General features: G+C 51.5%; 1 protein-coding gene across 1 annotated transcript in view; it reads right to left on the bottom strand.

The window, feature by feature from the left end:
• Window positions 1-14185, bottom strand: part of LOC106818464 (E3 ubiquitin-protein ligase HUWE1-like) — a gene marked incomplete at its 3' end in the record, with an annotated part of 22796 nt that overhangs the window by 1039 nt on the left and 7572 nt on the right. Inside the window, exons 5-10 of the mRNA XM_014823168.1 lie at window positions 13521-13760; window positions 13246-13255; window positions 11325-11382; window positions 10253-10403; window positions 8646-8832; window positions 6096-6258 (exon numbers count right to left, since the gene is read on the bottom strand). Of these exons, the coding sequence (XP_014678654.1) occupies window positions 6096-6258; window positions 8646-8832; window positions 10253-10403; window positions 11325-11382; window positions 13246-13255; window positions 13521-13760 (809 nt within the window). The remainder of the gene's footprint in view (window positions 1-6095; window positions 6259-8645; window positions 8833-10252; window positions 10404-11324; window positions 11383-13245; window positions 13256-13520; window positions 13761-14185) is intronic.

Here is a 14185-nt window from a genome sequence, read left to right as displayed (position 1 = left end):
TGTGTGGCAGGCGTCCACCTCCGCGCTCCCACCCCCCCTCTCCTCCCCTACCCCCACCACTCCTCCACCCACCCACCTGTGTTCTAGGCAGGTTTGATGAACACTTGCCGCAGCCGCGTGAGACTGGAAGCTCTGCATGTCTAGGTTCCGTTGTTGAGTCACACCCCCTCCCCCATTCCCCGCTCCTCCTCCCTCCACCACCCACCACCTCCTCCACACCCACTACGTGCTTCTAGGCGCCGTTGATGAAACAACTGCAGAGCGCCGTGATGCGGCGTGCAGACTAAGCTCTGCATGTCTAGGTTCTGGTGTGCAGGTCACACCCCCTCCCCCTCCCCTCCCCCTCCTCCTCCCCCCCGCACCACCCACCACTCCTCCCACCCACCTCGTGGTTCTAGGCGTTTTGATGAAACATGCAGGCCGCCGTTGAGACTGGAAAGCATTCTGCCATGTCTAGGTTTCGGGTTGAGGTCACACCCCCTCCCCCCTCCCCCAACCTCCCCCTACCCCTCCCCAACCCTACCTCCTCCACCCACCCACCCTCGTGCTTCTAGTGTGTTGATGTGAACACTGCAGGCCGCCGTGAGGACTGCGTAAGCTCGCATGTCTAGCGTTCGTGTGAGGTCACACCCCTCCCCCTCCCCCACCCTACCCCCTACCCCTCCCCACCCTCCTCCTCCACCCACCCACCTGCGTGTTCTAGGTGGTGATGAAACACTGCAGCGCCGCCCGTGAGACTGCGAAGCCTCTGCATGTACTAGGTTCGTGTTGAGGTCACACCCCCTCCCCCTGATCCCCTCCCCCTCCTAACCTCCCCCCTCCACCACCACCACCTCCTCCCACGCCACCTCGTGTTCCGAGGCTGGCTTGATGAAACACTGCACGGCCGCCGTGGACTGGAAGCTCTGGCAATGTCCTAGTTCGTGTTGAGGTCACCCCCTCCCCCTCCCCTCCCCCCTCCTCCTCCCCCTCCCCCAGCCACCACCCCACCACCTCCTCCCACCCACCATCGTGTTCTAGGCGGTTGATGAAAACACTGCAGGCCGCCGTCCAGACTGGGCAAGCCTCTGCATCCATGTCTAGGTTTGTGTTGAGGTCACACCCCCCCTCCCCCTCCTCCCCCTCCCCTCCCCCTCCTCCCCCATCCCCTCCCCCCAGCCCTCCTCCCCGGCCCACCCCACCTCGGTGCTTCTAGGCGGATTGATGAAACACTGCAGGCCCGCTGCCTGGAGACTGGAAGCTCTGCATGCTCTAGGTTCGTGCTTGAGCGTCACACCGCCTCCCCCCTCCCCCACCACTCCCCACCCTCCTCCCCCTCCACCCACCTCGTGTTCTAGGCGGTTTGATGAAACACTGCAGGCCGCACCGTGAGACTGGAGCTCCTTGATGTCTAGGTTCCGTTGTTTGAGGTCACACCCCCTCCCCCTCCTCCTCCCCACCCTCGCCGCCTCCCTTTCCTCCACCCACCCACCTCGTGTGCTAGGCGGCTGATAAAAACAACTGCCAGGCCGCCGTGTGAGACTGGAAAGCTCTGCCATGCTCTAGGCTTGGTGGTTGGAGGTCACACCCCCTCCGGCCCCACCCCCTCCCCCTCCTCCCCCTCCTGCCCTCCCACCCACCTCCGTGTTCTAGCGCGGTTGCATGAAACACTGCCAGCGCCGCCGCGTGAGACTGCGAAGCTCTGCATCCATGTCTAGGTTGGTGTGAGGTCGATGACTCGCACGGCCCGCGTCATGAACGTGATGTGGTCCGAGTCATCTCCATACCAGTTGATCACCTTCAGCAGCGACTCCATCATGCCGCACGAGACGCAGCGCCCGCCTGCCTGCGAGGACAACACGAGGCACGAGACCATGAACAACGAGGCACAACGAGACACGAGGCCATGAGACACGAGACACGAAGGCATCGTTCGCCATTCATGAGCCAGCCGCCTTCGCCGCCTGCGAGACACAGGAGACATGAGACACGAGACACGAGACATAAGACATGAGACACGAGGCATAAGACACAAGACACGAGGCATGAGACATGAGGCACGAGACACGAGACATGAGACATGAGAACGAGGCATGAGACACGAGACATGAGACATACGCCAGACACGAGAATGAGGACATGAGACACGAGACATGAGACATGAGATACGAGACACGAGACATAAGACATGAGACATGCACGAGACGCGCGTGATCTGAGGCTGAATTAGCAATATTATCATTACTATTATTATTATTATTACTATCATTATTATTATTATTTTTATTACTACTATTATTATTATTTCTAAAGTGGATCACGGCATTAGCCGGTGATTAAACACCGGTTATTATTATTATTATTATTATTATTATTATTATTATTTTGCCTGTAATCTAGTTCTCTGAGTAATTTACTATTATGGGTACAGGAAGAATAGACAGCAGTCAAAGCATAACTTATAGTGCCAGTTATAAGTCGCCTACAGTAGTATATAGTTATCCTCATTATCCTTATTAATTCCAGTGCCTCGATCCACAATGCTGCTGCTTTGCTACCCCTACCAGTGGGGATCATTTTCGGGAAGCTATATTGTGCAGCCGTCGCCGCGGAGCGATTTCCGGAAGTATTAAAGGCAGCCGGAATCGGCCTCATCGCCTCCCGTGTATTTTTTAGCCCTGCCCGCTTACAGGTTACCCCTCATGCATCGCCCGCATTTCCCCCCCTCCCCCGTCCCTCTCCCTAGGCACTCACGCTCTACGTAGCTTGCCCGAGGTGGTAGAGGAGAAGGAAGGAAGAACGGAGCGGTGACGGAACGGCTGAGGGAAAGGGGGGGTCAATCCCCGGCCCACAGTCATGTGTGGAATGCCAGCCTCGCGCGACCGCAGCGTCGGGCAGGAAAGCCGTGGTAGGACGACGCGGGGCCACGTAGCATCGATGATTCGTGTTCATACCTACAACAACAACAACAATGACAATGACAACAACAACAACAACAACAACACAACGAACAACAACCAACAACGAATAATAACAATAAACAACACACAACGACGACACAACAACAACATAACAACAACAACAATAACAACAACAACAACAACGACGCAAATGCCGGCGTGGGCAAGCTTTACGAGCGAGTGTACGTTTGCTAAACACACACCTACACTACGCCTACATCTACACCTCACACCCACACACACACACTACAAAATCTAACACACACACCTACAACCTTACACTCCACCTTACACCAACAACAACAAGCGGAATGCACGCGTGGGCAAGCGTATATGGTGAGTGCCTACTTTATACTAGCGAGTTATGACTGCTAATATGCATACTTACACCTACATCTATACCTTACACCTATACCATACACCGACACCAGGGAAAGAATTCCTTTTTTTCATGGAAGCTCTTTCTTTGTCACATCTAGGGATTTTGAGGCCTCACAGGAGCGATTTCAGAGGCTCATCGCTCCGTGTATTTTTTACCCTGCTACACCTACGCCTACGTCTAGCCTACACCTTACACCTCAGGTTCTTGTTAATAGCCGTAACCGGTTCATTTTACCGCCTATCCCAATATTGTTAGCGGCCTTATCAATTTCGAGAGAAAACTCCCACTAAAGGCGGTAAAATATTTTTAAATCCAATATTTGAAAACGAAGTTTATTTTAAAATACTTCCAACCCAAGACTAACTCTGTGCACGGGCGGACTGTCCGCCGGGCAAGTTTGTTATACCCTCGTAGCGGACACACAGACATCAGCGGAAGTTTCATTATATTATAATGTGGACTCAGAATTATAAAAATGCAGTGATAATTGAATTCTACAACTTCGGCAGATACTACATAAAATAAAGATCGGAAATACACGTGCTTACCTGGACTTTTACTTGACATTGTATGATTTTCTTTTTATACTAGATACTTAAAGCACGCACAATGCGCATCCAAACGCTAATTTCTTCGGTATTAGACTAGCAAATACTTCGTGTCATGCATAATCATACTACCTTATGCAAAATAAACTCTAAGTTCCTCCACCATTTCAACTGCCCGCGGTTGTCTATATAAAAGGTATTTTGGAAAGACCTCGATTGTTGTGACCAGTTCCCCAATCTCCAAGGCAACCGTGCCACAGCGGTGCCGCGGCTTACAGCCGGTCTACGGGCGCAACAAAGATAAAAACATAGTGCACGTCACGCTCACCACTTCGATTGTTATGTTGATTTGAACAATTTAGCGTTGGCCCTCGATTACCTGATTTCGCAACCTCTTTCTTGTTGCGGAACGCGCAGTCCAAATTGGCGAGGAACTAGAGTTTATTTTGCCATAAGTAGATATGATTATGATGACACGAAGTATGTGCCATAGTCTAGTACTGAAGAAATTAGCGTTTTGGGGGATGCGCATTGTCGGCTTTAATAGCAAAAACCTAATATCTAAACTACCAAAATTCTAGAACCCATACCCATCAAAATAGGCTATTGGTGGCGTCAAATCAGGAAATTTATTCGCGCCTTCGCCGCTCGCCCTACCCGTCCGTGCCGGGAAAAAACAGTTATACCTGCTATTCATTGTCAAATTACCTGCCTTTGTCAAAAGCGTTAACAAGAAACCCTGACACGCTACATCTACATCTACATCCTACCATCTGCATCTGCATCTACATCTACATCTACAGCTACATCTACACCGACATCTGCATCTGCATCCTGCATCTACATCTGCATCTGCATCTAACATCTACCATCTACCATCTACACGACGTCTACATCTACATCTACATCTACCAATCTACAAGCCTACATCTACATCTACAACTCATCTACATCTACATCTACATACTACATCTTACAACTACATCTCATCTACATCTACATCACCACCTACATCTAAAACAATCTACATCCTCATCTACATCTACAATCTTACATCTACATCTACATCTAACATCTACATCTACATCTACATACTACAGCTACATCTACATATACATCTACACCTACATCATACACATTACACCTAAATTCTACATCTACTACACCGAAATGCTACATCTGACACATACACATACACATAACACATACACCGACACCTACACCTACACCTACATCTACACCTACATCTACATCTACATCTACAATTAACATCGACATCTACATCTACATCTACCATCGACATCTACATCAACATCCACATCTAACATCATACACTACACCTACACTCTACACTCTACACTCCTACATCTACATCTACATCTACAGTCAACATCCACATGCTACATCTAGCATCTACATCTACCCTACATAACACCTACATCTACATCTGACACCTACATAATACATCACATCTAACAATCATACATCGACATCTACATCTACACTCTACATCTACCATCCACACCTACATCTACCCTACACCATACCACCTACACCTTACACCTACTATATACACCTACATCTACATCTACATCTACATTCAACACCTACACACTACACATACACCTACACCTACACCTACATCTACATCTACATCTACATCTACATCTACATCAACATCTACATCTACATCTACATTCTACATCTACATCTACATCTACATCTTACATTCTACATCTACATTACACCTACATCGTACACCTACATTATACACCATACATCTTACACCTACATATAACATCTACACCATACAACTACATCTACATCTACATCTACATCCCACCTACCAGATACACCTACACCTACACCTACACCTACACCTACACCTACACCTACGATATACATATACATATACATATACACCTACATCTACATCTACATCTACATCAACACCTACACATACACATAACACATACACATACACATACACCTACACCTACACCTACACTCATACATACTACACCTATCACCTACACCTACACCTACACCTACACCTACACCTACACCTACACCTACACCTACACCTACACCTACACATACACCTACACCTACACCTACACCTACATCTACATCTACATCCACACCCACACCTAACAACTAACATATAACACCCCCACTCCCACACACACCCACACCCCACCCCCTCACGCGCGCGCGCGCACGTACTTGGGGTTGCGGTCGAGGTGTATGATGGAGGTGAGCGTGCGCAGGGAAGCTGCGCGAATCTCCATCAGCGCAGCATCCCGCAGTCCCAACACGTCCACCAGCTCCTCGATGAAGCCATTGTACAGCACGGAGTTGAGGTTGTCCTGAAGCGCGTTCGAATAGACTGCGAGAACAAGAGAACGCCCGTCGTCAGGTGGCACCACGGTGCGGGGGACGGACGCGGAAACGACGACGGTGCGGGAGCGCGCGCGACGAAGATCAACGAGGAACGCTAACGAGTCTTAATCGTCGATGAGTAATTAATCGACTAATTTGACTAATTACTTCATTAATTTGACAAATTTAACACGATTGACGAGCGTCAACGATGATTAATTAATGAGACGATGTCGTAGAATCTTGTCCGAGCAAGTTATTCTATCGTACGGCAATAATTTAACTCTCAACTCCTTTTCTTATAGATTTTATTCATTTTTATCAGTAAATTCATTGTGTCTCTCTTAGTACATTTACCTTCGTCCTTCAATAGGCATTTTCAATAACAACACCAAATTTTTCCTTAGTAAAACTATCCTTTTACCTAAATAATTTCATCCATTTTTTCTTAGTAAAATCCCTCAATAGCTTTATCGATTTTTCCCCCTAATAAGTAAATATATTCATCGACTTCCTGGGTAAATCGACCCATTTTTCTTCCGTTCATTTATCCACGTTTCTCGAGAAATTCAACCTAGTCTTACTAGCAACGCATCGTTCCTAGCAGCATCACGGCGGCGACCCATGCAGTGATGTGACGGGCAATCACTTCGTTAGTGCCGCTAATTAACGACTGTGTTAATTAGTCACGGCGCTTTACTACGCCGCGGGACGAGCCACGTCGCAGCGTCAATAATTGACGAACAACGTGCGAACGCAATTTAACTAATAGAGTAGACCTCATATCTTTCTCTCTCTCTCTCTCGATCTCGATCTCGATCTCTCTCTCGCTCTCGCTCTCGCTCTCTCTCTCTCTCTCTCTCTCCTCTCCCTCCCTCTCTCTCGCTTCTCATCGCCTCTCTCGCTCTCTCCGCTTCTCTCTCATAATACTCTCTCTTCTATCTCTCTTCTCTCTCATCGCCCCTCTCTCTCTCTCTCTCTCTCTCGGCTCTCGCTCTCGCTCTCTCTCTCTCTCCTCTCTCTCTCTCTCTCTCTCTCTCTCTCTCTGCTCTCTCTCTCTCTCTCCTCTCGCTCTCTCTCTCTCTCTCTCTCTCTCTCTCTCTCTCTCTCTCTCTCTCACTCCTTCTCCCCCTCTCCCTCTCCCTCTCTCCCTCCCTCGCTCTCTGGCTCCCCCCTCCTCTCTCTCCCTCCTCTCTCCCCTCCTCCGCTCTCTCTCTTCTCCCCCTCCGCGCTCTCTCTCTCTCCCCCTCCTCGCTCTCATCGCTCCCCTCTCTTCTTCTCTCTCCCTCTCTCCCCTCCTTGCTCTCCTCGCTCCCACTCATCGTACCTCTCACCTCTCTTCCTTTTCGTCTTCGTCCTACCTCTACCCCTATCACCATCACTGCCAACCGAGCGCAAGGCAGATCGGACTGGAATCCTTGCAAACTGACCATTCTACCACTGCAAGGCGCATCACCCTCTATTCTCTCGTCATCTCTGTTCTCACTCTAACTATTCTCTTCTTTCATACTTCTCTCTCTTCGAACCTTCATACATCTTTCCCCGGATCTCCTCCTATCTTGTCCTCTCTCTCTCCTCCCTCCTCCCTCTCTCCTGCTTCCTGCATCACTTCACCAGCCACGCGATGGGACTGCCGCCTGGATGCCGCGGTGCACCTCACCTCTTCAGCGCTACTGGTGAGCCTCTTCTCCAAAGTTTTGAGAATGACGTGGCGCGAGGCCGCGGTGAGGCGGAGAGGTACTCTGTGGGACTCCCTTGTTCAAAAAGTTAATTCGTACCCTGTTAAGAGTGCACATCGTAAGTGACCGAGAGTTCAAATTATCTATAGCATTACCAACATTGACAACGCCATACATCATGTCAACATATCTTAGAGCGAAACTACCGTTTGATATCACTCAGTCATAGCGAATCTACATAATTTATGATTTGAAAAATTCACAACCCATCATTAATTACATCCTAGACACGAAATTTTCGTCCATTTAGTATACGATCCAGAATTTACTAGCAACTTACACCCATAAGACCAGTATATCTATTCAAGTATCCCGTGACGAGAGAGTTCGTCAACAACGCAAGTGTTCATAACTCCGTAGATGCAGACAGCAGCAGCATTGACATCTAAAAGCAGTATTTCCTGTGCTGTGCGGAACAGCTCAGGTATTCGTTAGACTTTCAATATTTCCTGGCATCCAAACTGTTGCAGAGATAGACAGCATTCCTATTGACAGTATTCGTTGTTTTATATTGAAGATCTCACATAGTGAAAATCACCGCACATTTATAACAGTCCCAATGAAAATGAGTGTCATTATCGATTCCTAAACCCTTTCGAGCACAGCTTGCAGGCTGAACCCACGATCTTACAGGCGTCGACAAGAGAGAAAGTACCCGTGTAGCTACGATGTGGTAGTCTAAGAGAGGATATCGAGTCTCTGATCGGGAACAATCTGCAGCCTATAACTCTTAGATCTAGAAGACGCAGAGACTGCGACACTACTTCGAGTGTGTCCAGCAGCAGCAGCAACAGCACTGCCACCCATTCGAGCAGCCTCTCTGCTTCAGGACGTGACCGTATCTAAGCAAAGTAGAAAAGCCTTGAACGGAAGCCTAAGCAGGCGTCAAACAGCCCGAGCCTCTCTTCCTGCCAGCCAATTGATCCAAGGTGCAGTCCAACGACGCGTAATCAATGCCACGGAAAACTAGCAGCCACAATTTAATCCGGACACCGCCGCCGAGCAGTCGGCGCCCCCTCCGCATGCTCACTGTCTGTTTGGTATGGCTAAAGACCCGGCGCCCCACAACTTAATCCGGGACGACGGCGTGCTCTACGTGCCGAACCGGCACAATTAATCCGGCAAGGTGGCAGCAGGTGGCACCCTCTGCATGCCGCTCACCTGTTTGCTCGGCCCGGGGCACGCCGCAGCAGTGGCCGCCCCCTCCTGGCTCTACTGCGTGCACTCTGAGTGGAAACTCTGCCTCACAATTCAGATCCGAGCGGTGTGGTGGCAACGCCGCGGTAGCAAAGCTGAAAACGTACACGATCAAGTTAAGTCCGCACCTCCGTGTCTGGCTTGCAAAAACACTTGGCTCCACCCCTGGGCTATCATTTCAAGCTCTTTGTGCAGACGCGCTGGCCGGCCTGCGGTGCCCAAAACGGCCCGCCTTCTCGGCTCTCTAACGGGCAGTGGCGATTAGTTGGCCCGTGGTCCCTTGTTCCTACAGTGAGCATAGCTCAAAAAACCTGCTTTGTCGGCCGGGCACGCCGCGCCCAGTGGCGCCCCCTCCGCATGCTGCAACCTGTTGTTGCAGATCTGCTCACAGCCAGTACAGCAGTGCGTGTTGTTCTGACAAGATTGTGGGCGTCCCGCCGGTCTCCCGCTTCTGATCGCGTACTCGGTTAGACGAATAGACATTTGCATACTCCTGATTTGCCAGCGTCCCGGGCACATGTTCGCGACACCCGCTCCGGCTTATTTAAGTGCCTACACGTCTGTAAAGGAGAAGTATTTTATTTCAGTGCTGGGAAGCTAAGGCAAGTCAAGGCCCGGCACCCCTCGAGCGATGGCTCAACACTAGCATGTTTCATTGCTCCTGTATATGAGGGCCGAACTGAAAAGCTGCCATCCGTCCACTGTCTTGCCACGTTGAGGTAGACCTCACTCTAGATTCATTGTGTGATAGCTGGCGGCAGTGGCCGCACGCGCCATCCTCTCTGATTCAATGGTACTTCGATACTGCATAGATTTTGGTCGCGCTGCGGGCACGCACTGCGTCCAGAGCTAGATGCTGTGAAAAGATTTCTGCGGCAGAGAGCGCCCTGCCGCGATTGCTCACCTGTTTCGTCGGCGGGCAGCGCCGCTGCAAGCAGTGGGCCCCCTCGCATGACTCACTGTTTGTCGACACGGGGCACACGCCGCTAGCAGTGGCGCCCTCCGCATGTCACCTTGTTTGTCGCGGGACGACCGCCAGCAGTGGCGCCCCCTCCGCATGCTCACCTGTTTGTCGGCGGGCACGCCGCAGCAGTGGCGCCCCCTCCGCATGCTCACCTGTTTGTCGGCGGGCACGCTGTATCGCTGCAGCAGGGCGTCTTCCATGATGCTGGACGGCAGAGAGAGGATGCGATCCACAGCGTCCATGTGAATGCAGCTGACAGTGATTCACATAGCCCTCTGCACAACGAACACCCGAAGCAACCGTCAGTTCACGCCGCGTCACGCTCTCTTGTTTCGCGCTACTACAAGGAATGCAGCTGACATGATCACACAGCACTTGTGAAACGACACGCGCAAACAAACCGTAGTCACGCCGCCGCACGGCTCTCTTGTTTCGCGCTACTACAAGAATGCAGCTGACAGTGATCACATAGCTCTGCAACAACACGCGAAACAACGTAGTCACGCGCGCACGCTCTCTTGTTTCGCGCTGCCGCAAGAACGCGTCCATGTGAATGCAGCTGACAGTGTTCACATAGCTCTGCAACAACACGCGAAACAACGTAGTCACGCGCGCACGCTCTCTTGTTTCGCAGCTGCCGCGAAGAACGCAGTCCATGTGAATGCAGCTGACACGCGGCTACACATACAGCTCTGCAACAACACGCCGAACACCAACTGTAGTCACGCATCGCGCACGCTCGTCCTTGTTTTCGCTGCTACTGTAAAGAATGCAGCTGACAGTGTTCACATAGCTCTGCAACAACACGCGAAACAACGTAGTCAGCGCCGCGCACGCTCTCTTCGGGTCGCCGCCTCAGCCGCCAAGAACGCGGCTCCATGTGAATGCAAGCCTGACAGTGATCACATAGCCTCGTCTAATGCCAACAACACACGCCGAAACCAACGTAGTCACGCCAGCGCACGCTCTCTTGTTCGCGCTGCCGCCAAGAATGCAGCTGCAGTGTTCACATCAGCTCCTGCCAACAACAACACTCGCGGAAAACAACGCTAGCTCACGCGCGCACCGCTCTCTTTGTTTCGCCGCTACTGTAAGAATTGCAGCCTGACAGTGTTCACATAGCCTCTGCCCAAAAACAACACACGAAAACACCCTGCTCGTCACTGCGCGCACCTCTTCTTGGTTTCGCGCGAGCCGCACAGAACGCGCTCCATGCTCCGAATGCCAAGACCTGACAGTGATGCACACTAGCTCTGCAACAACGACGCGAAATAACGTACAGTCACCGCGCGCACGCTCTCTATGTTTCGACGACCTAGCCGCAAGAACGCGTACCATCTGCAACGCCAGCTGACAGTGATCACATAAGCCTCTGCAACAACACTCGTCACGCAAAAACAACGTGCCAGTCCACGCTGCGCAACGCTTGCTCTTGTTTCCGCCTCCTGCCGCAACGAATGCCAAGCGACAGTGTTCACGATAGCCCTCTGCCAACAACACTGCCCGGACATCAACGTGAAGCTCACGCGCGCACGCTCTCTTGTTTCGCACGAGAACGCGTTCGCGTCTTTGCGTGCGTCGGCGACGGTGCGTCGACCACGTTGTAACGCGGACGATCTCTTGTTTCGTGGCGAGCTTTCGTTCCGACGTTCCGTGTTTCGCTCCACCACTTCGCGAAACGTCGCTCTACCTTCACTGTGATATTATCGTCTTCTTCATATGCATTTCTACTTTAAGCATAGCGCAGACCTGCGATTTCTGGTTGCTCGTCGCTGCAACGTGCAACCGCAAGCGATCGGTCGTTGTGTCGCCGCGTGTGCGCACACATGCGATTTCGAAGCAATTCCAGAACAATTTGGGAGCGATTGGAAGCGACGAGTCGCTCAAAATCAAAACAGTTTGATTTCTTGCAACTCGTCGCAAGCGACCAGAATCGCTACGAGTTGCAGTTGCACGTTCCCGCAGACGTAGCAATTTCGCAGCAATTTTTATACGATTCTAGAATCGCTGTCGAGTCGCATGAAAAAGTCGCAGGTCTGCGCTAGGCTTAATACACAAACTAGCACATGTGCACCCGTCTTACACATCACCTAACAAACTACCTAAAACCTACAACCAACCTGCCAGACGGTCACTCATCTAACCCCTTGTCTGCCTGACCCATTCCTACACCCTTAAATTGACTACGTTACGAATTTTCTATGGTGTATATTTGAAAAATGTTGTTGCCATTTTTTTACATTAAAAGTAAGATCTAACGGGACTAAAAGTATCGTCAAATTCTTACCTGATAAGATTGTTTCTCAACTAGTTAAAAATCCAAAAAACCTGGACGATTTGATATTATGATCCTGACATTAATTGCTTGCTATGGGCTATGTATGTTTGCATCAAACAATATAGTAAAATAGGAAGTATAATGCAGCAATTTAACCATAAAAAGTGAACAGAATTACTTACAGTTCGTGAAAAAAGGGAAATATTTTTTTTACTCTTATTATTTACGGTGATGTAATCACTTTAATACACAAACTTAGCTAGTAGACGTGTGTGCACCAGTCAGACACGTCACCAGACTAACTCTACCACCAAGGGTGCTGGTGACAATCGTCCAGGGCTCGAATTAACCGAAGGCACCGACGACAATTGCCGTCGGTGCCCCTATCAATCGCCGTACTGCCCCTGAAAATCTAACCCGACCNACACACACACATACCACCCCAGCTCTGCAAATACACAGCAGAATACACGCACAGACACGCACGCATGCACGCACGCACAGACGCATGCACGCACGCACGCACGCACGCGCGCACTCGCATGCACGCGCACGCACGCACACACGCACAGACACGCACGCACGCACGCACACACGCACGCACGCACACACATGCTCGCATGCACGCACACACATGCTCGCATGCACGCACGCACGCGCACATGCACGCTCGCACGCACAGACACGCACGCATGCACGCACGCACGCACCACCCCAGCTCTGCAAATACATAGCAGAGTACTCATACATACACACACACGCATGCACACACGCACGCACGCACGCACGTACACATGCTCGCACGCACGCACACACCACCCCAGCTCTGCAAATACATAGCAGAGTACTCATACATACACATGCACGCACGCACGCACGCACGCACGCACGCACACCACACCAGCTCTGCAAACACACAGCAAACGTATTCGTACATACATAAACACGTACGCACGCACGCACACCACCTCAGCTCTGCAAACACACGGCAAACGTATTCACATATACACACATAAACACACATCCACGCCCACCCAACCCTCGGCCCCCGCCACCCCGCCTCCCTCCTCCGCGCCGGTGGCGCCCCCTACCTCTGCGAGATGCGTCAGGCGAGCGAGCAGCGCCTGCTTGCGATCGGCGGCGAGCCGCGTGATGAAGTTCGAGCGCTTGCTGAACACGTAGAGCAGGTTGAGGACTGCGAGAGCGACGGCCATGTCGCTGGAAGCGAGGAGGGTCGTCAGGTGCTCCATGCTGTTGTAGAGGTGCCGCGAGAAGCTGTGCTCGATGAGCAGCGCGGTGAAGTGCAGCACGTGCAGCAGCAGCGCCTTACCCTGCAACAACATATACACACACACGCGTCAGTACACGGTGGGGAGGGAGGGAGGGAGGGAGGGAGGGAGGGAGGGGAGGGAGGGAGGGAGGGAGAAGCTGTGCTCTATGAGCGCGAGTGAGGCCAGGCGGCGTGAAGTTGGCAGGCACGTGGCAGGGGCCAGCAGCGGGCGCGTACACCCTGCAAAAGCGCGCTCAGCATAATAGCATTCAGCACACGGCGTCAGTACAACAGCGGTGGGGAGGGAAGGGAGGGAGGAGGGGAGGTAGGCGGAGGCGGTAGGGAAGCGGAGCGAGGAGGGAGGCGAGAGGAGGGAGGGAGAATGCTGTGTGTTCTATGAGCACTGGGTGCGGTGAAGTGCAGGCACGTAGGCGCAGCAAGGGGCAGTGCGCGCTTACCCTGGCAACTAACGATATATACCACAGA

This window comes from Priapulus caudatus, unplaced genomic scaffold, assembly GCF_000485595.1.
Source record: "Priapulus caudatus unplaced genomic scaffold, Priapulus_caudatus-5.0.1 Scaffold2266, whole genome shotgun sequence".
NCBI lineage: Eukaryota > Metazoa > Priapulida > Priapulimorpha > Priapulimorphida > Priapulidae > Priapulus > Priapulus caudatus.
Note: the sequence above shows the minus strand (reverse complement) of the source record. Positions and strands in the feature narration are given on the sequence as shown.